The sequence below is a fragment of the Schistocerca americana genome, chromosome 2 (genome assembly GCF_021461395.2).
Source record: "Schistocerca americana isolate TAMUIC-IGC-003095 chromosome 2, iqSchAmer2.1, whole genome shotgun sequence".
Taxonomy (NCBI): domain Eukaryota; kingdom Metazoa; phylum Arthropoda; class Insecta; order Orthoptera; family Acrididae; genus Schistocerca; species Schistocerca americana.
The window spans coordinates 192,904,132-192,928,479 of NC_060120.1; the positions used below are offsets into that span (position 1 = coordinate 192,904,132).

General features: G+C 44.4%; 1 protein-coding gene across 1 annotated transcript in view; it reads left to right on the forward strand.

Moving 5' to 3' along the window:
- LOC124590519 overlaps positions 1-23,826 on the forward strand; it is a 293,687-nt gene extending 269,861 nt beyond the window's left edge. The window contains exon 2 of the mRNA XM_047131655.1: positions 23,752-23,826. Coding sequence (XP_046987611.1) covers positions 23,752-23,811 — 60 coding nt within the window. The 3' untranslated portion in view covers positions 23,812-23,826. The remainder of the gene's footprint in view (positions 1-23,751) is intronic.
- The last annotated feature ends 522 nt before the right edge of the window (positions 23,827-24,348 follow it).

Here is a 24,348-nt window from a genome sequence, read left to right on the forward strand (position 1 = left end):
GGAGGGCCTCTTCCGAGAATCGCAGACCCCTGAGCGGCGAGGCGCCTGCGCGTGCGCCCGCGCTCTCTTAATCCCGAGCTTCTTGCCGGCGGCGCGAGTAATTGCTCGCCGGCAGCGCGTTTTACGGCCGTGCACGGCGCGGACGCCATTGTTCGGAGGCACCGGCCCTTGCCCACTCGCCGCCTGGACAGCAGTTTTCACTCCGGGCCCGGTCGCAGAGCGAGGCCATTCTTACTTCTCGGAACTGCCAGCTGAGAGCAAGTGCGACGCCTCTTCGGCGCTGACGACTTCTCAGCGTCGCTTTTACGAGCAGACGACGAGGGACTGGCCCCGGACGATCTCGAGACGCCGTTTCACCTCGAAAATCTCGGGCACACGGTGGCCAGGTTTGAGACTCCAGCATACCATATCTCTGCCCGCATACGAAATGTGGAACACGTCGTCGTGTCTCCTTGGTAGCCCTGCGTGCTTTTCCACTACGAGATTTCTACCCTGCGAGTAATGTGTGGTGGAGGGTACATTGTGTCACGGGTTCCTAAGTTTACTTCCCATTGCGTTGTTCGCTGTATTACGGGAAGGTTTATGCCTTGCAACAATCCTGTGACATCTCACCGTATTTACGACCTCCATTAACACGCATAACAATTGATTTATACGGGAAATAACTTCCCTAAATGCGTCTGTCATCATTGTGAATTTTTGCGGATAAAGCCTTTTACTTCACGTTGTTTCCTTTTATTGTTATTTATTAATATAATAGGGTGTTGGCATCGTCAGATCGGTGATTAAGATTAATATAACGTTAAAGATGACGGGTGTTACACACATGTTACAACGCGGCAAAAATTGAAATTCAGCCACCAAAGCATAGAACTCGTAAAGCAATGTTCGGTGCCACTTCCAATAAAACCTATTTGTAAATAGAGCATCAGCTCCCATCCCTGCACAGATGTTTACTTTCTGTTTACAACTGCTAGCCGTGAGTTGGTGCTAATGGGGAATATGTTGCTTTCATTCTCTCATGTCCATATGAAATGAAAGTTTTTAAAGTTTTAAATACTTTAAGTTAAATTATAAGGCATGATTTAAATGGAAACAGTCTCAGTATCTCAAAATTAGCGGTTCGTACTGCAGCAGTATGTACCTGTGGGACTACACCTAAATGTCACGAGAAGTACTCATTATATCTGCTTTGGAATCAGATATACGTTACTCCCGCTAAACTTTCTGTGGTGTCACCGCCAGACACCACACTTGCTAGGTGGTAGCCTTTAAATCGGCCGCGGTCCATTAGTATACGTCGGACCCGCGTGTCGCTACTGTCAGTGATTGCCGACCGAGCGCCACCACACGGCAGGTCTAGAGAGACTTACTAGCCCTCGCCCCAGTTGTACAGCCGACTTTGCCAGAGATGGATCACTGACACTGATCGTTAGCATAGCCTTCAGCTACGTCATTTGCTACGACCTAGCAAGGCGCCATAGCATTTGATAATTTATCTTAAAGCTTGTACAGTAACGAGAGAAGTTCGACAATTGTGGATTAAAGTTAAGTATTATATTAACTACGTACTTTATTTGCTACTATTAATTCCCTTAACTGTTCCAGACCTCGCGCCAGCCTGCGTGAGCTTAAGCGCGTGCCTTTCGGCTTCCTCTCATTGTGACTTGGCTGTCTTGCCAAGTCACAACACTTAATTTTAAAATTAGGTATTTGTCTGGAGTGTAGCAGTGTACTGTAGTGAGACGTGAAAGACAAACACTTCAGAAAAGAGATCGGAACTTTTGAAATGTGGTGCTGCAGAAGAATGCGGAAGATTTGTTGGGTATATCGAGTGACTAATTGATGGGGTACTGAATAGAATTGAGGAGAAAACAAATTTGTAGCACACCTTGTCCAGACGAAGCGATCGGTTGATTCCTATCCATCCTGAGGCATCAAGTAATTGTCATTTTCGTAATGAGTGAATGTGTGTGTGTGTGAGTGGGTGGGTAGGGGGAGGGGGGGAGGGCAAGCGAGGGATAAAAATTGCAGAGGTAAGGGAATGATTGAGTACAGTAAGCAGGTTCAGGTGGATATGAGTTGCAGTAGTTACGCAGTGAGGAAGAGGCTAGCTTAGGATAGAACAGCATAGAGAGCTGCGTCAGACTAATCTTGGGAATGACGACGACGACAGCAGCAGCAGCAACAACAACAACAACAACAACAACTTTTTGCTGTGATCATAAAGTTGTTTTTGTTGTTATAACTATACATGGCCGATACGTGAAACGGTGGCCTTGGCGCTTGTATTTCTGTAATCTTTTGAGTCCAGCTGACAGTTGAGGCCTCGCAAAACATAAGTCTAAGTGTAACTGACACTAACATTCGTTTTACTAGTTGTAAATTTTGCTGCGTGACTTACTAATAAAGAACAGTCACCTCTCATTCTTATGTCACTTCAATCTAAACCAAGGATCTGAGACAGTAGTAGCTGACGCGTTTTAATAAATTACGTGTTTAGCGATCTAGATGGTTTCATTCTCAAAAATCCACAATGATCGCAGATTCATTTAGGGAACTTAATTTATTCATTAATCATTTTTTCAACCTTTTAAAGTAAGACGCAAGTGCGGGTATACGACACAGGAAAACAGTAAATATTCCCTTAGCGCTCGGTAAACAAACAGCGCAATGAGAGTTAAACTTAAGAGATAAGAAAGCCCAACCTCGCCTTCTGCGATCCTTTTATCTCTCTACGCATTATTCACGCGCGTGCTAAATTAGCAGATAATTTTCACGAAGAGAGAAGCACAAATTTTTTTATACCTAACTACTGAGGTAGGATAGACTGCCTGCTTCGTGTCAGTGAACGGTTCTATCATAGTGCTTCAAAATAAAGTTACAAATATAAATTCCCTGTCATTCTCTCACATAAGCATAGTTTGTAAGCTAAATTCATGTTATAGCTCGTAGCAGAATAGAATGCAGTGGATCTGTATCTAGATGCTCACCACCCCTTCCTTTCTCGAGTTCGTTAGCCTATTTAGGCTGATTGGCTAAAACGTTCAGACGTTGCTCACGGCCTTTAGTGACGAACGTGGTGTGCACGCTCGTGTCGCGTATCACAGCTACGGGTCTCTAGAGCACAATACCGATAAAATTATGGAACAAGGACTGTCATAGAGTTCCACAGGGGTATTCTAACACCATTATCGTATCTATTGAAAACGGATACTGCTCCTGTCTCCATTCCATTCCTGTCCTAAAGTGATCAGTTGTAACCAAAAACAGCCGCTTAGTCTCTTGTATGGTTATATTTTGGAGAGCAGTCTGCGTTTCTAACCGTCATTCTTTTGTTGAACTTTTAAAAACTTTGTTATAAAAACTGTTTTTTCGTTGTGATGTAGCATTAGCCCTCCATATTAATACAGATAAAGTTGACCAACATCAAGCTACTGTGCAGACTTTTCTGGAATGCGAACCCGTTACATGCCTGAATCGATATTATAACGTTCTATCTGTTTATGCGTCAAAGCATATCGCCTTTTGAGGTGTAATGTGACTGCCAAAATACATCTAAATAAGTCTTACTGTTATTGGTTTCTAATATTACAATATCGCTTTTTGCATGCACCAGATATTTTTGCACCTTTCTTGTGTACGGTATGTAAATTGCATAAGTTCAGCCACTGCAAGTCAAGTTTTTGTTCAGAAAATCGAAAGTTACGCTGTTGCGTGCTTAGCACAACGTATTTCAAGAATTTCTCATTTGGAAGTGCCATTGGAGTTGCCAACTACGTGTGTGTTGTTTTGCCATTCTTTCCAAGCAATCATCTTTTAATATTCTCACTATGGAGAAACAGAGAACTCATTACCGTGCATGTACGGTAATATTTTTTGTAGATCTAGTTACAGGTGTCGTACGTCCTTCCCGACGCAGACATTCACACACACACACACACACACACACACACACACACACACACACACACAATCAACAGAAAATTCACAGTGCGGCTGATCCCGGCGGAGGTTCGAGTCCTCCCTCGGTCATGGGTACGTGTGTGTGTGTGTGTGTGTGTGTGTGTGTGTGTGTGTGTGTGTGTGTGTGTGTGTATGTGTGTGTGTGTGTCCATAGGATAATTTAGGTGAAGTAGTGTGTAAGCTTAGGGACTGATGACCTTAGCAGTTAAGTCCCATAAGATTTCACACACATTTGAACATTTTTGAATTCACAGTATTAGCATCGGTGATCAAGATTAAAATAATGTTAAAGATCAGGGGTTAGACATATGCTACAACGCGGCAAAAATTAAAATTCACCCACCATAACATAGAATTCGTAAAGCAACGTTCGGTGTATCTTCTGAATTTTTTATCAAGTATTGTATTTACCTTGTATTTGATAACTGTTGTCAGAGAGTAAAGACTTTATGTTATTTATTAACCACGAAACTGATTATAAAGCCATTTAAATAAAGTAGTCCTTTTTACGTAAATTGAAGGTTAAAGGAGAGGAGGGGCAGAAAGGAAAAGAAAGTAAAAGAAAAGAAAAGAAAGGGGAGGAATTCATGATGCGACCTGTATCGGGACAGCAGCGACGAGTGAAAATGTGTGCCGGACCAGGATTCGAACCCGGGATTCCCTGCTTACTAGGCAGTTGCGTTAACAGCTGCTCCACCCACTCACACTATTTACTGTAGTTCTGCGGACTATCTCGGTAAGCCCGCCGACCGACCCACATTGTCATCTAGCGCCACCTACCCCCAGTCCCCGTCCGTGTTATCCTTGCTCGCTACTTGAGATTCCCGCAGGAGGTCGAATGTGATTGTGCATTCACACTGAGGATGGTGCATTCATAGTCCATCGAGGTCCATCAGTTGCATGAATGCTTGGTGTCTATTCGTCCTGAGCTGTTAAAAAGAGCAGACACCACGCATTCATATAAATCTTATAAAGTAGTCCTTATTGATAATAGCAGCGGCTATCGGCCCCGCATAGAAAAATGTAATTCACCATAAGCACTATCTTTGGAGAGAAAAAACTTGTGAGCTTTATTATGAGAATCGTTGACGTAAATTACAGTTTATAGAAGGAAGTTTCTCTGTTGGATGTCATCCATAAAAGTCAACACGGTTGGACTGTTCTAATAAAGAATTGTACTTTAAGAACGTCGAAACCGCGTAGCAGAGATTATTTTGCAGTCGTCGAAGACACGGAACTATGCATCTCATAAGAGGCTGAAGCCGCAATGGCTGCTCTGTATTCAAGAGACTCCACAAAAAAGCTTTGTTCGAAGCGCAACAGAACAGGGCTGGACTGGCACGAAATTCACAGAGGTTGGCCGCAACTTCTAGGATTTCATAATTGGACAATTCCTTTCGCAGTCGTCCTTCACCACTGCTGGGGTGCATTGCTGGCTCCTTTTACGGTGAGATTTTACCGTTAACCGCGGGCGAGGGGACGTTTCTTACAGCAGGCCTGGACGAAACGGAGCTTCCTTATTCGTACGTCAGCGGCGGGAATAGGAGGCGCGATTTCGCGCGGTGGCCGCGGCTGAAAGAGCCCGCGCGGTCTGCAAGTCACGGCGGTAGGGGATCGGCCGGCCTCATTACGGCGCTGTCGGCATCTCATTCAGCAGGGCGCCGCGCCGCGCTGCGCTGCTTCCGCCCGTAGCGCCAACATCAGGCGCGAGGTCGCTCGTAAGGAGGGTGGCTGCACGACCGCTTTGCTGCTTGTTTGGCCGCTAATGACAGGTCACGTGGCACCGTTCTGGCGCTCGTGTGGGAAATAGTTGTCCTTCGTTCTCCCTCCTTCGTACCTGCAACTAACAGAGATACAGCCATAGGGAATATCTTGTGGCAAACACTCGGTTCAGTCACATTAATGCGACCACCGCCTATATTGGACGTCAGTGTGCGATAACCACTCTCAAACGGCAGGTGGCAGCAGTAGCAGTGGGAGGTATACAGGGTGTTACAAAAAGGTACGGCATAACTTTCAGGAAACATTCCTCACACACAAAGAAAGAAAATATGTTGTGGACTGGCAAGACAGCCAATCCACAAGGACGGGTAGCCGAAAGGCACGCGTTTAAGCTCACGCAGGCTGGCGTGAGGTCTGGAACAGTTAAAGGATTTGAGTCTAGCAAATAAAGTATGTAGGTGTTGGAATACTTAACTTTAATCCATAATTGGTGAACATCGGTCTGACGGTACGTGCATCACAAGATAAATAGCAAATGATAATGGCGCCTTGCTTGGTCGTAGCAAATGACGTAGCTGAAGGCTATGCCAACTATCATCTCGGCAAATGAGAGCGTAATTTGCCAGTGAATCATCGCTGGCAAAGTCGGCTGTACAACTGGGGCGAGTGCTAGGGAGTCTCTTTAGACTAGACCTGCCGTGTGGCGGCGCTCGGTCTGCAATCACTGAGAGAGGCGATATGCAGGTCCGACGTATACTAGCGGACCGCGGCCGATTTAAAGGCTACCACCTAGCAAGTGTGGTGTCTGGCGGTGACACCACAAATATGTTATGTGGACATGTGTCCGGAAACGTTTACTTTCCATCTTAGAGCTCATTTTATTACTTCTCTTCAAATCACACTTAACATGGAACGGAAACACACAGCAACAGAACGTACCAGCGTGACTTCAAACACGTTGTTACAGGAAATGGTCAAAATGTCCTCCGTTACCGAGGATACACGCATCCACCCTCCGTCGCATGGAATCCCTGATGCGCTGGTGCAGCCCTGGAGAATCGCGGATTGTATCACAGCCGTCCACAATACGAGCACAAAGAGTCTCTACATTTGGTACCGGGGTTGCGTAGACAAGAGCTTCAAAATGCCCCCATAAATGAGAGTCAAGAGCGTGGAGGTCAGGAGAGCGTGGAGGCCATGGAATTGGTCCGCCTCTACCAATCCATCGGTCACCGAATCTGTTGTTGAGAAGCGTACGAACACTTCGACTGAAATGAGCTGGAGCTCCATCGTGCATGAACCACATGTTGTGTCGTACTTGTAAAAGCTCATGTTCTAGCAGCACAGGTAGAGTATCCCGTATGAAATCATGATAACGTGCACCATTGAGCGTAGGTTCGTGATGAACACTAACCTGCTGATGCTACGTACTGATGTGCTTGATGCTAGTACTGCAGAGCAATGAGTCACATGTCAACACAAGCACCGAAGTCAACATTACCTTCCTTTAACTGGGCCAACTGGCGGTGAATTGAGGAAGTACAGTACATACTGACGAAAGTAAAATGAGCTCTACTAAGGAAATTAAGCGTTTCCGGACATATGTCCACATAACATCTTTTCTTTATTTGTGTGTGAGGAATGTTTCCTGAAAGTTTGGCCGTACCTTTTTGTAACACCCTGTATACAGCATGTGCGTGGGCGCTGCGTCCTCAACTCGCAGTAGGACCTCCGGACGCAAACCAGTGATATCGCGTCCACGCTTGCGCACAGGGAACCATTACTAGCATTTGAAGTACGAATAGCAGAAAATACACTAGCAGCTCCAAAGTCAACAGAAAGCTACAGCAAAATATCTATAATAATGAAAAGTCTTTTAGAAACACACAGGAGACTGACTGGCAATGAACTAAAAACGGAAGACAAGCGGCCGGCCGCTGTGGCTGAGCGGTTCTAGGTGTTTCAGTCCGGAACCGCGCTGCTAATACGGTCGCAGGTTCGAATCCTGCCTCGGGCGTGGATGTGTGTGATGTTCGTAGGTTGGATAGGTTTAAGTAGTTCTAAGTCTAGAGGACTGATGAACTCAGATGTTAAGTCCCATAGTGCTTAGAGCCATTTGAACCATTTTCGGAAGACATGCCGTTTTCTTACAATCCGCGGACAATTCGGGACGCGAGGCCCGTATACATGGCCCGACGCGGCAGTCGCTATGGGACGCGGGGTCCGTATATGTGGCCCGACTGTCGCGTCACACACCCAGCGCTGTATCTAGGGACTGCCTTGGAGTACCGACACGGGACGAGGTGCATTCTGACAAAAGGGTAATTGTTCTGCCTAATTTCAGGTGGTGATCGTCAACGCTTTCTTGCTATATCTCATCATAGCAAAGAAAAGAGGAGAGAGACCAAGGAGTAATTTGCCGTTTCGGAAGAGTCTCGTCAACGAGCTTGTGGGCGACGTCAGGGCTCAACCAACCCATCGAAGAAGCCACGCTCTGAGCATGGTGACCTACACAGGATGTAGGGCCTGTACCATGCTATCGCAAGAATAGACAGCGGAAAACAGGGTGACTGTGTCGTTTGCAGTGATCGCTCCAAGCCAGGAGGGCGAAAACGGTCCCCCTCTTATTTTTTCTTTTTTTCTTTTTTCGAAACTTGTCCGTCCAACCCGTTTCATGTGCCTGAGTGCTTCAACAGGTATCACAAAGTAACAAAGTACCGAAAGGACTCGTAAAATATGGTTGCCTATTGAAAAATCGATATGCCAAAGTTATAAAGTTTGTTTTAAGCAGATTTTATGAGATTTTGTAGTTTATTAACATAAATTAAATTTTTCACCTCTCAAAATGGACTTTTTATTTTTCTTCCTACGGACGTCCCATAAGATAGAAAATTGTATTTTGTATGCCGTTTTAAAGGTAAAACCTTAAAGAATAAGATACAATTAATTTTAATATGTCTAATTCAGTGCTTCACCTCTCAACTAAAATCAAATTTTTCACTTTTTTCTGTTTTAACACCATCGCCAAGTCAAATAATGAAAATAGTGTGCCAGTAAAGAGCATGCTTTAAGCTTCATTTACAAAAAGAAATACACCGATAAGTTAAAAACTGTAGATTTTATAAGCGATGTAAGAAACCTAAGGGATATGGAACCCGCACAGCGCCGCCGAATTGCTCCGCTTTGGGGAAACGCGCTCCGTCCCGAATGGGTTAAGCTACCATTATCGCAGAACTTTACGGCCTTGTTAACAGGCTACGGAAAACTGAAAGCCTGTTACATGGTCCAGTTACATCAGTATGACAACCCCACTTATGTTCAACGTCCAAGTGCAATAACTACTCACATACAGTACGTGGCAGCACTAGCAGTGGAGGGTATGTAAATTGTGTCGGTGGGACACGGAAAACAGTGCAGCCGCTCTCGTAAAGCGGAAACTCAGCGATTTATCTGATGTCCAAAATTACACGATAGTTGGCTTTCGCGCTGCGGATGGAAGCAATTTCGAAACGACTAAGTTTGTAAAACGTTTGCAAGCCGCCGTGGTTAAAGTATACCGTGAATGCCAAAACGGCGCCATCCAAAATCGGCGCCGAGATGAGTGTGATGCACCATGGGTCATGGACGAGAGGGGTGAACGGCAGGTGCGGAGATGCGTGCAGGCGAACAGTGCAACTGCTGAGCAGCCGACCGCCCTTATGAACCAAGAAGCTACCAACAGCGTCCCTTAACGACTGTTCAGCGAACGTCGCTGCATATTAGCAGCAGACACCTGGTTCGTGCGCCATGCTGACTGCCGTTCACAGACGACGAAGGCTGAAGTTTTCACGCCAGTACCGGAACTGGACTCAACTGATCGGCGACAGCTGGCCTTTTCGGATGAATCACGTTTTGTGCTCCTTTGGACGGATGAGAGTTCTCGTACGAGGCAGAAACGTCTGAAAGCAATCACCCTGCAACAATCGTCGGGAGGGCCCAGGCCGGAGGAGGGTGAGCTGCCGTCTGGAGGATCTTTTCGTGGCATTATCTGAGCGATCTTGTCGTATTAATGTGACTGTACTGTGTTTATGCTTGGTTTCAGGAATATTTCACTAATAGAACCCAGTAAGATACATTGGATGGCGAGTGTGACAGAGAAACGAAAGTAACCCCGAGTATACCTCAAGGAAGCTTAATAGGACATCTAATCTTATCAGTATACTTGAACTATTCATAGGGCAGGCGGGGGATCTTGCATACCGTCCACAATCCAAATAACAATTCTGCTTCTCTCCAGATCCCCCTACTCATCCCTCCTTACAAGAATGTTACTACTAACTTTGCATGTCTCTACTTCCAAAAAAAGTTCGTATCTACGAATGTAAGCTCAACGTCTACTGGGGAAGATTTTGGCTCGAACTTCCGTCAGCTCAATTCATTTTTACACGGTGAAATGCTCGAAGCCGAAATTTGCTGACTGTTTGCCAGTAATAAAATTTTGCTATTCCTTATCCGCGGGAGTTGAGTTCCATTTCTAATCATATTGCTTTCGTGGGGTACTAAAGTTTAAAGCTGTTACGACTCTTAACGATTCCGTTATAGAATATCATCTCCATCAGCATGGCAAATTGCTATGCGATTGCTCAAGTCCCTCAAATAACCAGAATACTCCAGAGGAAAAGAGTACCTATTCTGTCAAAATTTCGAACTACCTAGACGACAGCATTTTAATGCTATCACGAAGAAACAGTTATAGAAAAATATCACACTTGTTGATGGAGATAAATCTTCTATAGTATTTAATTTTTGTAAATTATATTTTTTTTTTACTGTTCAACGTTTCTTTCAAAACGATTCAAAGTTTGGTCGAAAATAGACGCTGAAACGCCCGCGGCTATTGCAGAAATTGCGCGCGCTGGCGATCGGAATGTGCGCCCTACTGTTGATGTAAATCTCTCACGGTTGAAAGAGATACTTCCGATGTCTGTAGGTACTAATTGACATGTTTTGGCCATTCTCAAACCGTTTAACATGTTTGATAAAACAGATTTCAAAATCGGCTGACGTTTGTGGATAGCAACAGCGTACAGTCCTGCATCTACGGAGCTATATAATGTTAATGCTACGACTTCCTTTCAGAAAAGAATCGAAAAGTATGCAGTACCGAACTAGTGTTTCTGCAGGTGAATTCAAGTTAACAGACAATCTTTTAGTCTATGTAGCGTTCCACACATGTATTTTACAATCGGTGCTGCGCACACTTGAATTGGCAAGATCAGTATTGACTGCCTGCACAATCCGTGACTGCAGGATGCAATGCAATGGATGCTCGCTTCGGGCAGCAGCGTTGATCTGAAATGAGAGGAACGTGCGCGAGCTATAAAACGGGTGTGAGCCTCCGGCTCTGGGTTGCTGTCTCACCCCTGCGTTCAAGTCTCCAGTCTGCAGCTACAGTCTGCGTCGACACACATTGACCGAGAGATCCAGCGCCTCGTTCGTTCTAAAGTTCCGCGTGTGTGCGAATTCAGCTGGGGTATCTTGTCAGTGTCCGCTGCAGTACGCCTTCGCCAAAGTTCTCTGTAAACTTGCCACATAAAATCAGTGTAAAACCCCAAGCTTTCGTTGACTGCCTCAGTGATGATTGCAGGGGCTTCTGTCTTGGCATCTTATGCGAATTTAACGCCGCAAGTTTACCCAGACCTTTTTATCTACTTCTTCGTGACATGCAGTCTTTAGTGCCAATCTCAACCACACACACACACACACACACACACACACACACACACACACACACACACACTCCTCAGATTCTTACCGAGCAAGGTGCCGCATCTATCGGGATTCATGTTCTTGGTTTATATTCTGGTACTATAAATGTCTTCGAATTGTTTTAATAGGAAAGTTAACGCAACAAAAAATGTATGCAGTTTTTTATTTCAGTTTATTGTCTTTCGGGTCGTGCTCATTCAGCTGTCTGAGTAATGGGAACACGATACGACAGCGTACTGCAGACGGTACGAACGTAAGGACGACACAACAGCCAGTTCCCCAGCGCAGGAAATCTCCACCCGGTCGGTAACATGAATGAAATTTGATCACGAAACACCATTTTCTAGAAATTATTTCAAGTTGGCTTTTACCCTAGCGGTGTTCTGTTAACAAACATGTCTTCAGTTATAACGAATCTTCAAAAATGCAATTAAAATGGTTGATTAGATGTTGTCGACTTATGGAAGCGGGTGGATTTTTTGGCACATGTTTATACGTAGAATTTGTAATACGTGCTACTTTCAATGTTTAAATTAACGAAGCAGTTTATCTGGCGAATCATTCAGTGTAACGCAACTCGACATATGGTAGCACTCTTTCACTTTTTTAAATTACGAGCACTTCAGATGTTCATAGATTTGATGACCGATTAATAAAGTAAGATGGTAGATTCTGGTATTAAATAAAATGATAGGAAATTAGTGTCCTCTGGAAATATTCGACATTAAAAAAAAAATGAGAACGCTTTGACCCTTGGAGTGGATTAGTGACCTTTATCTAAATAAACTGTAGAATTCGCAGTCTTCGTCGTGTTTTCATTTATTTTCTTCAGTATAATACTGAAAATTACAGTTAATTGGTCGAGAATCTAATGATTCAGTATTATCTACATCGGTTCTGGCTCGATACTCTTTTTCAGTAGCTCGTGAAATGAATAACGCGTTACGTACCTTCTAAATTCATTTTTCTGGATATTACTCACAATGCGATTTAAAATACTCAAATTCCCGCCACACTGATGAAATTTCGTGCAGGTCTTTGCAAACCCTGGGCCGACTGCGGACCCGCAGTCGCAAACAGGCCTCAAGAAATTCGATTTTCTTCATAATTATGGAAATTGGAGGTTACTGACCGGCATTAATTTCTAAATGCAGTTCGATACAGCTCTGAAAAAAAACCTCGAAAAAATCACCTTTGAAGCTTATAAGATGTCCGAGAACTATTAAGTACATAATATTTTTGGCTGATCAACGATTTTACTGGTACGTGAATGTCAAGGTTGATATGATTATAGTTGCAAAGTCGATAGTTCGAATCGCTCGGAAATTTTCAAAATTTCAAGGGAGGTTTTTGTCGAGTGTACAGCAGACAAGTAATAGTGGGTTCAGCGTAACGCCGATTTCGAGATAATTTTATGTTTCTAGAAGAGGGAAAATTTGGCAATAGCCCAAGCTTGGAAACCTAGAAAAACCGAAATTAGGCTTTTCACATACGTATGTATGGTAGACTAACCCGTGACCGTCTTTTCTGGATATAAATAAAAACACAACGTGTCCTGTAACAACTTTCAAGTTTTATTTATGTACAGTAAATGTATTCGCAATTCGAATATGAACCGGCATCGGCTGTATATTGGAACGACGATAGTTAAAACTTGTGCCCGGCTGGGACTCTGACCCGGATCTCCCGCTTTATGCTAGCGGTCGCCTTAACCGCTTTGGCTATCTGTGCACGAATCATGGCCAGGCCCAGATTTCCGTATGTCGTCTTCCTCATCTCATAACCTGCGCTCGTACGTTAGGTACTTTCCCGTACAGAAAGGACATATTTAAGCCGAGGGCTTGGTTTAGCGAATAGATACGAAATATTAGCACCATACCTGCACGTCCGAAGAAACATGGGGTCGTACTTCTCAATAGCAAAGACACTTCTGTTTCTTATTCACGATTCGGAGGGTTTGCTCCATCGTCTATTGATAGTTTCGGTGTCTAGCTCAGGTGGGTTCCGGAACAACAACGATGCCTGAAGATCTAGAATGTCAAATGTTTTTTATTCCAGTCTTTGATCACAATATCAATTCTTTAGACGATGACCGGTTTCAGTCCGTAATGACCATCCTCAGACCTACAATATATAAATATATAACCTAGTGAGCAGTGTGTCTTTCAACATAATACAGCAATACGTATCACAATATACTATCATACAACCAGGGAAATGTACAGATAAAATACGGTAAAACGTACCTTTTTTACACCATGTCCTAAAGTGATACGGCCATAATGGCATCGTCAAAACATATAAATATAATCAGCACAGCGTCGTCACATAGATCTAAAATGTGTGGAATAAGCCACATCGTCCACACAGTGATTAATGCAACTGGCTACTGAAATACAGTAGCTACCAGAAATCTGTTTGCCTACATCCTCCCTAGATGTCGCTACTGTGGGCTTAAATGCAGTCATTTACTCAAAATCATAATCTGATAAAAACACATTAGGTAAAATACTTGTAGCAGACTTTTAAAATTGATAACTATCATAGAAACTAAATTGTGATACATTAAAAGACGAATACAGTTACCCATATAAAATTATTAAAAGGAAATATATGAAGAGAATAGGTCCGACCCTTTTTATGGTGAATTTACGGTCAACAGTTAATATAAGTAATACACTGTATTATGTTGAAAGGCACACTGCTCACTAGGTGTATATATTTGTATATTGTAGATCTGAGGATGGTCATTACGGACTGAAACCGGTCATCGTCCAAAGAATTGATATTGTGATCAAAGACTGGAATAAAAAACGTTTGACAGTATTGGATCACTGTTCGTATACACGACTATGTCGCAGTTGGTGGATCTAGAATGATTTATCTCTTTTGGATGCAGAACGCTTTTGATGGATTACTAACAAGAAACATGAGGTCCAAAATATTTCTTCTTACTAATCAACGAAAGGCGTTCTTAAGGTAAAATCATAAACTTACAACAATGTGTATACTTAAACATCATTGGTTTACCGGGAGCAGTGCACTTCAGCTAAGCACCGGTACTGTCACCTGATGTGGCAGCGAAGTGTCCGAAACAGTCGTGAATACAAAAGAAAGAGAATACAGTTCCCCACAGTCGTTTAATGAACAAAGTAAGAGCGTATGGACTATCAGACCAATTGTGTGATTGGATTGAAGAGGTCCTAGATAACAGAACTCAGCATGTCATTGTCAATGGAGAGAAGTCTTCCGAAGTAAGAGTGACTTCAGGTGTGCCGCAGGGAGTGTCGTAGGACCGTTGCTATTCAGAATATACATAAATGACCTTGTGGATGACATCGGAAGTTCAATGAGGCTTTTGTGGATGATGCTGTGGTATATCGAGAGGTTGTAACAATGGAAAATTGCACTGAAATGCAGGAGGATCTGCAGCGAATTGACGCATGGTGCAAGGAATGGTAATTGAATCTCAATGTAGACAAGTGCAATGTGCTGCGAATGCATAGAAAGAAAGATCCCTTATCAATATAGCAGGTCAGCAACTGGAAGCAGTTAATTCCATAAATTATCTGGGGGTACGCATTAGGATTGATTTAAAATGAGATGATGATATAAAGTTGATTGTCGGTAAAGCGGATGCCAGACTGATATTCATTGGAAGAATCCTAAGGAAATGCAATCCGAAAACAAAGGAAGTAGGTTACAGTACGCTTGTTCGCCCACTGCTTGAATACTGCTCAGCAGTGTGGGATCCGTACCAGATAGGGTTGATAGAGAAGATCCAACGGAGAGCAGCGCGCTTCGTTACAGGATCATTTAGTAATCGCGAAAGCGTTACGGAGATGATAGATAAACTCCAGTGGAGGACTCTGCAGGAGAGACGCTCAGTAGCTCGGTACGGGCTTTTGTTGAAGTTTCGAGAACATACCTTCACCGAGGAGTCAATCAGTATATTGCTCCCTACTACGTATATCTCGCGAAGAGACCATGAGGATTAAATCAGAGAGATTAGAGCCAACGCAGAGGCATACAGACAATCCTTCTTTCCACGAAGAATAAATACGAGGCTGGAATAGAAGGGAGGACCGATAGAGGTACTCAAGGTACCCTCCGCCACACACCGTCAGGTGGCTTGCGGAGTATGGATGTAGATGTAGAAATCTGGTCATTGGTCACGTTATAAATATTGTCCATTAGTACAACTGAACGCGGGTGCTGATGACCCGTACTGCCACTCCAGCGTGTTCACAGCACCGCCACCTTAGACGGGCACGCTTGATGCTCTTTGGCTGTCCGCCGGCAGAGTTCGCTTCACGCCTTAGTGGTGCTTCTCGGTGAAACGCGGCCTCGTCGCAGACGTTTCTACGCGCGGCAGGTCCCTCGCGAGCGGCGGCGAGTGTACCTTCTCCCGGCAGCCGCTGCTGTAATAACACCGGCCGGGCCCGCGGGCTGTGGGGAAGCGGCGAGCAGCTGCCCACCGCCGCCGCCGCCTGTGTTTTTGCCTCGGCGGGGCGCGTGTTTGTTGTAGGCGCCGGGTCCGCCGGGGTCGGCAATAATTAGCGCCCAGCACGCACCTCCTCTCGCCGGCTGCCCGGGCGGCACCACGGCGGGGCAACACCCGCCCACACCGTCATACTCCTCAGCGGTGTCCGCTCCACGCGACCTTGATGACGAAACGATGACGCCATTCTCGGCGCAGTCTGGTCTCTCGTGCTGCACAGGGCGAAGCCAGAACCAGTCTCCGCACCTCAAAGCTGCCCTTCTGCTAATGGCAGCGCGCGGTGGACAGTCGAAGTGGTAGCATTTGCGGCGGCGCGGTGCATTGCGTCTCGACTCCCCTCGCCGTGAATATCTTCTAACACGCACACCTCCTTGAAGTTACTCACATGCAGTTCTCAGCTGTAAAAAGCTATAGAAAAAACAGCTGTTCACATCATCGCACTAAAATTTTGTCTCTGCAAGGAATAGTTAAAAGTATTTATCTGTGTAATATTTCACTCTATTACGGTAAGCTTACATCTGCAACTACACTCTGCAAATCACACTTAAGTGCCTGGCAGAGGGTTCATCCAACCACCTTCACAATTATCTATTATTCCAATCTCGTATAGCGCGGAAAGAATTAACACCTATATCTTTCTGTACTAGCTCTGATTTCCCTTTTTGGGGTTATCGTTTCTCCCTATGTAGGTCGGTGTCAACAAAATATTTTCGAATTCGGAGGAGAAATTTAGCGATTAGAATTTCGTGAGAAGATTCCGTCGCAACGAAAAACGCCTTCCTTTTAATGATTTCCAGCCCAAATCCTGAATCGTTTCTGTGACACTCTCTCCCATATTTCGCGATAATACAAAACGTGCTGCCATTCTTTGAACTTTTTCGATGTACTCCGTCAGTCCTACCTGGGAAGGATCCCACACCGCGCAGCAGTATTCTAAAAGAGGACGCACAAGCATAGTGTAGACAGTCTCCTTAGTACGTCTGTTATATTTTCTAACAAGGGAACCCCCCATCGCACCCCCCTCAGATTCAGTTATAAGTTGGCACAGTGGATAGGCCCTGAAAAACTGAACACAGATCAATCGAGAAAACAGGAAGAAGTTGTGTAGAACTATGAAAAAATAAGCAAAATATACAAGCTCAGTATTCCATGTGCAACATATGCAACATCAAGTATCAGGAGAGCCGTGGTCCCGTGGTTAGCGTGAGGAGCTGCGGAACGAAAGGTCCTTGGTTCCACTCTTCCCTCGAGTAAAAAGTTTAATTTTTTGTTTTCAGTTTATGTAACAAACTCTTTTGTTTTCATTACTTTTTTGGGAGTGATTATCACATCCACAAGAAAACCTAAATCGGGCAAGGTACAAGAATCTTTTTACCCATCCGCCAAGTGTACAAGTTAGGTGGGTCGACAACATATTCCTGTCATGTGACGCACATGCCGTCACCAGTGTCGTATAGAATATATCAGACGTGTTTTCCTGTGGAGGAATCGGTTGACCTATGACCTTGCGATCAAATGTTTTCGGTTCCCATTGGAGAGGCACGTCCTTTCGTCTACTAATCGCACGGTTTTGCGATGCGGTCGCAAAACACAGACACTAAACTTATTACAGTGAACAGAGACGTCAATGAACGAACGGACAGATCATAAATTTGCGAAAATAAAGAAAGTAAACTTTTCACTCCGTAGAAAACTTGAACCAAGGACCTCTTGTTCCGCAGCCCCTCGCGCTAACCACGGGACCACGGCGCTCTTGAGCTCCCATTATCCTTGATGTTGCCTATCTTGCGCATGGACTACTGAGTTTGTATATTTTGCTTATTTTTTCATAGTTCCACACAACTTCTTCCTGTTTTCTCGATTGATCTGTGTTCAGTTTTTCAAGGCCTATCCACTGTGCCAACTTACAACTAAATCTGAGGGGGGGGGGGGGGGGAGGTTGCGATGGGGAGGTTCCCTTGTAAGTGTCCTGCCAATGAAACGTAGTATTTGGTTAGCCTTCTCCACAACATTTTCTATGTGTTCTTTGCAATTTAAGTTGTTCGTAATTGTAATACCTAGGTATTTAGTTGAATTTACGGCATTTAGATTAGACTGATTTATCGTATAACCGAAGTTTAATGAGTTCCTTTTAGCACTCATGTGGATGACCTCACACCTTTCGTTAATTAGGGTCAACTTCCACTTTTCGCACCATTCAGATGCATACGCCCATAATTACCATGCCTTTCTCTAAAGTATACAAAATCTGAGGAGTCCACGCCGGCCTTAGTGACCGAGCGGTTCTAGGCGCTTCAGTCCGGAACCGCGCTGCTGCTGCGGTCGCAGGTTCGAATCCTGCCTCGGGCATGGATGTGTGTGATGTCCTTAGGTTATTTAGGTTTAAGTAGTTCTAAGTCTAGGGGACTGATGCTCTTAGATGTTAAGTCCCATAGTGCTTAGAGCCATTTGAACCATATGCGACGTCCATGAGCACACATTATTCATAGCGGTAGCCAGTTTATGGTAGTTTGTGAATTATTCTTCACCGAAAGTTTACAAACCGATTTTTCTTTGAGAATTGCTCGCTGAAATGGTGCTACACTCATCTCACGTAACAAGATGTTCACGATCGCAAGTAATCAACACGCCACGCTGAATTTGTTTTAAACGTCACCAAAAGTTCTGAATTTCACCCTGTGCATTAACTCGACCTCTCTTCCACACTTCACGGCGCTCCTCAAACATTTTGATACCCGAAATATCACAATATTAATGATTTTCAACGGAGCATATATCGATAGGTCTGATCATTATGAGATCCAAGCCCCTACTCTATTCTTCTCTCTACACAAAAGAAGCTTCTAGTTCCCAAAATACGTGCGGATATGGTAATTTCTGATTGGTAGAGAGACGTCACGCCCAATCGGAAAGCAGCATCCAACCCGTTCAATTCCGCGCATGTATACAGAACCGAAGGAAGAGGACCGATCTCCACGATAAAATAAGGGAAATCAGAGCTCGTACGGAAAGATACAGGTGTTCATTCTTTCCGCGCGCTATATGAGATTAGAATAATAGATAATTGTGAAGATGGTTCGATGAACCCTCTGCCAGGTACTTAAATGTGATTTGCAGAGTATCCATGTAGATGTAGATGAAACATAATTCGTCACTGAATCAGAACAGTAAATTGCCCTAAATAAATTAAGAAAACCTACAAACATAAAATTAATTCTCTCTTAACAAAACTACTTTTCCGAAATCATAATATCATTTCCCCAGTACCATAAGCGGAGGAAATAGTTTATAACAAATTCCCCGGTACGAATGGCTGACACAAACGTCATTCTCGAGCATTCCTCATGTAGCCAATTACTTTACAAAAAACAAAAATTCACATTCGCACCTTCTTTCACTCTCATAACCAAACACAATTATAGTAGTAATTAATGAACAACTGGAAAATTTAATAAACAAAAGCGGAAATAAAATTGACGGTATTCTGACTGCAGCTCAAACGGTGTCCGTCAGCTAGTGACCTCTATCATATCGCTTAGAAACTGCATACACTACAGCCATCTGACGCCACCTGTCTTGCGCATGACTCTTACTGCACGTCTGTTCACTACGTAATATCCAATATGAATAGGCATGATGTGAGGCGCTACTCCCCTCTGTGTTGGCGGAGGATCGTACAGCAACAAGAATGTCAACATGGCACTTTAGCGAAAAGGCGCCGGCCACATACCTTACAGGGGAAGTACCGAAGCTCGAACGTTTAAAACCGAGTTAAGTTATCGCAGTAGTTGCAATCGTATTGCGGTTGGAGTTCTTCTGCCGTGTTTGCGCACAAATAGATTTGTTTTCGAAGGGGATCCGCCACGAGCAAAAGAAAATTTTATCTTTTCTTCCGTTTCCCAGGCATGTTTCGCTGACGTTTCAGCATCATCAGTGGGCTTTTGTTTTCTATCAAACATAAAAAATGCTATTTACTACTTTTTTATGCACTGAGCTGACAAGACATGAAGCAACAAGCAATCGCCAATTCAGTATTTGAGGAAAGAGTGTGTGAGCGGGAGGGGGGATGGGGGGGAGGTAAAAATTGCAGAGGGAGACAAGAGTAGCAGGTTCAAATGGATGTGAGTTTCGCGACTTATTCGTAAATGAAGAGGCTTGCACAGAATAGAGTAGCTTGTAGACGTGCATAAAACCATCATCTCACAGAAAACAACATTCTTGCAAAAAAATGGTTCAAATGGCTCTGATCACTATGGGACTTACCATCTGAGGTCATCAGTCCCCTAGAACTTAAAACTACTTAAACCTAACTAACCTAAGGACATCACACACATTCATGCGCGAGGCAGGATTCGAACCTGCGACCATAGTGGTCACGGGGTTCCAGACTGAAGCGCCTAGAACCGCTCGGCCACACTGGCCTAGAACCGCTCGGCCACACTGGTCGGCAACATTCTTGCAGAAACCCTCTTTATAATCTAAAATAGCCCTCAAGAGGGAGAACAACACAATAACGTTATAATTGCGGGTACACAGATTGAAGAGGGTGTTTGGGGGGGGGGGGGAGACACCTTAGGATAGAGGAGGGGAGCGTAGGTGGAGAAAGGGTCGCAGACCACCCCCGCTGCCTTTGATTGTTGCCGACGTACTGGGAGGTCCCACGAGGCGGCGCCTTGGCTTCGTTTGGTGGTGTGATACGCATCTGACCCGTGTTCCAATTGTATCTGATCATCCCTTTTTCTCCTTACTGGAAGACGGCGTCGTTAAGTATTTAAATGTCTCATCTGCATACTAAATTTGACTGCTGGCCAGTTCTCGGGATTGACGGTGCCATAAATCGAAGTCAACTGATAAAGGCATTGGGGTCAGTCATACGTCGGATTAGCAGGCGCTCTTCGTTTTGTCCGGCGTTGGCGACAAATTCTTGAGAAGCGCTGAGCAGTCCCCTACATTCCGGCCGCAGACGTACGAGGCACTCTGTGCCGATCCGCTTTCACTCGAATTTTCTACAGCATGGCGCAAGTAGATGTTCACGCAAGTACGTACCGGTGCTTTATGTTGCTCTGACGCCGTCTAGTATGCGCAGGGAATCATCGACAAGTGTTTTTAATTAATGTGCTCTACAAAATGGCGAATCACCAGCATTCACCAGCACTGACAGTCATCGGACATTGTGGGCGCTACGCCAACATTCCATTGTATTTAGGAAGTGTCACTTTCCACTTTTGCAGATTCCATGTTGTCGCGGAGAAAACCTGATTGCCTATATTGCATATCTCTGTGGGATGTGTAATTAAATGTAATATTGTCATCCACAGCTCCGCCATGCTACTGCGATACCATTAGTTTATACATCCAGAGATTATTTTCGCACTACTGTTATTCATCATAGACGTATCGACGTTAACGAAATTACAAACTATAAAGGACAGCCTATAACTCAAGTACGAAGACGGAGAACACAATATTCGTGAAGAACACATCAAGCATTCCAAGCATCATAAGTGTAAATAAGTCCGTAGTCAATTAGAAGTCGTGAAGTATATAGGTAGTCGGTTGTAATACATATAGAAGATAGGGAGGGCGTCAAAAAAAAAAAAAAAAAAAAAAAAAAAGCGTCCACTTTCTTCCACGAGAAATTTTTGGTAGACTAAAAATAAAATGTGTAGTTATACATCTACAAACTAGTGCCTGCCGTTCAATCGTACGATAGCCATCTCTTTGTTGACATTACAGATTATGCTCAATGTGAGTACAAAAAAAAAAGGAAAAAAAGTTCAAACGTGTGTGAAATCTTATGGGACTTAACTGCTAAGGTCATCAGTCACTAAGCTTACACACTACTTCACCTAAGTTATTCTAAGGGCAAACACACACACCCATGCCCCGGAGGGAGGACTCGAACCTCCGCCGGGACCAGCCGCACAGTCCATGACTGCAGCGCCTTAGACAGCTTTTTTTTCGATATAGTTCGTTACGTTTGGTCTGGACGGACGTCACAAGACATTCGTTCAAGTTGATCGTTGATTCCTTGACTCACTTTTTTTTTGTTACAGAGAGCTCGCAGCCCTCTGACCGAAAACGTTGAGCTACCGAACCGCTCGGCTGATCCCGCGCGGCTGTGAGTACCATTTTTATGTGGTGCTCTGAAGCTTGTAAATTTCAAAAATTCACAGGGGGTCCGGGCTAGAGATATATGCAGGTCCTCACCGTTTCACGAACAACGCTGAGTCGTGTGGCGTATGCGCCCCAGGGACAATGCACACCTATCTTGACATGTTGGCGAACTATGCAGTGCCACAGATGCCTTCCAACCTCATTGTCCAGCAAGATGGCGCCCACCCTGCCCCCAAATTATCATGTTGATGTTACCACATTTTTCCATGAAACGTTTCCTGAGCGGTGGATCGAATAGTGTCTCCCTTTACCTGGTCCCCTGCGTCTCCCAGTCTTACTCAAGTGGACTACAGTGCATGAGGATTTATTAAGGACATTGTTTACAGAACAGAGATTCGAGATCTGGTAGATTTGAGGCGACAGATGTAGGCCCAGTAAAGGCTGTAACACCTTTCATCTTAACGAACAGCCGGCCGCTGTGGCTGAGCGGTTATAGGCGCTTCAGTCTGGAACCGCGCTGCTGCTACGGCTGTAGGTTCGAATCCTGCCTCGGATATGGATGTGTCTGATGTCTTTAGGTTAGTTAGGTTGAAGTAGTTCTAAGTCTAGGGGACTGATGACCTTAGATGTTAAGTTCCATAGTTCCCAGAGCCATTTTTTGAACCATTTGATACAAGACATTTAGGGTCTGCCATGTCGAGAAACTACGTCAAATTGATTTACAAAGGACTACCTAAGCTACACCGCATGCGCGTCGCGCGTAATTTTCAGTATTCTCACCCTCTCTTTGCACAAACTATTAGTCCCAGAGAAAAAATTAACAGGTCATTTTTTGTAAGAAATTTAATGCAATTTAGTTTTGTACTGATACACGTTTTCGCTAGAAAGTGCGGTTTTCGAGTTATTCAAGAAAAACACACAAAAGTGATATTTAATATGTTCTATCCTGGAAACCATTCAGAATAGGACATATTATGTGATGAAGTTTTTTTTGTTCAAATTCACTGTAACCATCACCCCTCAAAGCATGTACCTTTCCTCCTGACTCACCCTGCATTCTTCTATCCACCAAGGTAAGTTTTCTCTTCTGACATTAATTCCAAATTTTATGTTAACTGTACGCACTTTTAGTTGCTGCTGGCTGTTTGGTAGTGCTGCCTAAAGCCAAAATGAATAAATAAATGGAAGTAAAAAGAAAACAGTGCCTCGCCGCTGTCGGGCTGGTGTGGTTGGTGTGGTCCGGTCTGGGCGATGAATGGAGGAGGCGGAGGCGACCGTCGGAGCTGGCCTACGTCACGCGAGCGCCTGTGTGTGTGTGTGTGTGTGTGTGTGTGTGTGTGTGTGTGTGTGTGTGTTTTCTCGGCCTGTTTTTTGTCCCTGTCGCTGCAGTCCTTGCCCTCCTCTTCAGAGAGGCCCTTGTTTGTTATCTAGGGACTAATCGACGCGCTCGCACTCTGCACGTCCGACTATCACCACAAAGCTTCGGCAGCTGCATAGACAGCACTGACACACTGCTCGAGAGAGGAAAATCTCTGCCACACCGTCTCGCTTCCTCCTCCTCCTCCTCCTCCTCCTCCCTCTCCCCCCCCCCCCCCCCACCACCCCCCTCCCCATCCCCTGTTGCAGTCTGTTTCAAAACTAGAATCGGATATATGGCTTCGGAGTTCAGCTAACGATGCCTGTTTCTTCTGTTTCAGGTAAGACTAAATTGCGGTCAGTACTTAGATGGATGCTACAAGGCGACAGAGGAAAGGTAAAGTGCTGCCACAAAATATTTGTTAGCAAACAAATATATATTAGTTTCCTCCAGCCCAGGGAAATGTATGCAAATTCCCATACCAGTAGGAAGTAAGAGTGTCGTTCAACAAGTAATACAACACATTATTTTGTCTGAAAGCAGGTTGGTTGCATTCATGATCGCAATACACCGTATTATTCCCCCCTCCTTTCCCTACAAATCCCTAGTTTTCAGCATAATCTCCGTTCAATGCCACGGCCTTACGCTACCTTACTGTGAGGACCTGTATAAGACAATGCTTTGGTGATCAGTTTTCATTTAGGTTTGCTTCATTTTTAAAACTTCTCGAAACTTAACAACTTCCAATTATCTCTCTCTCTCTCTCTCTCTCTCTCTCTCTCTCTCTCTCTCTCTCTCTACCTCTCTTTTTCAACTCTTCCATTAATTCTCTCGCCTCTTTGACAAGCATTTAACTATTTGCATCTCCTTCCTTTGCGCTCTCTTTAAGTCTCCTGTTAATCAGACCTGATAGTAATCGTGTACATTTGTTTAGTAT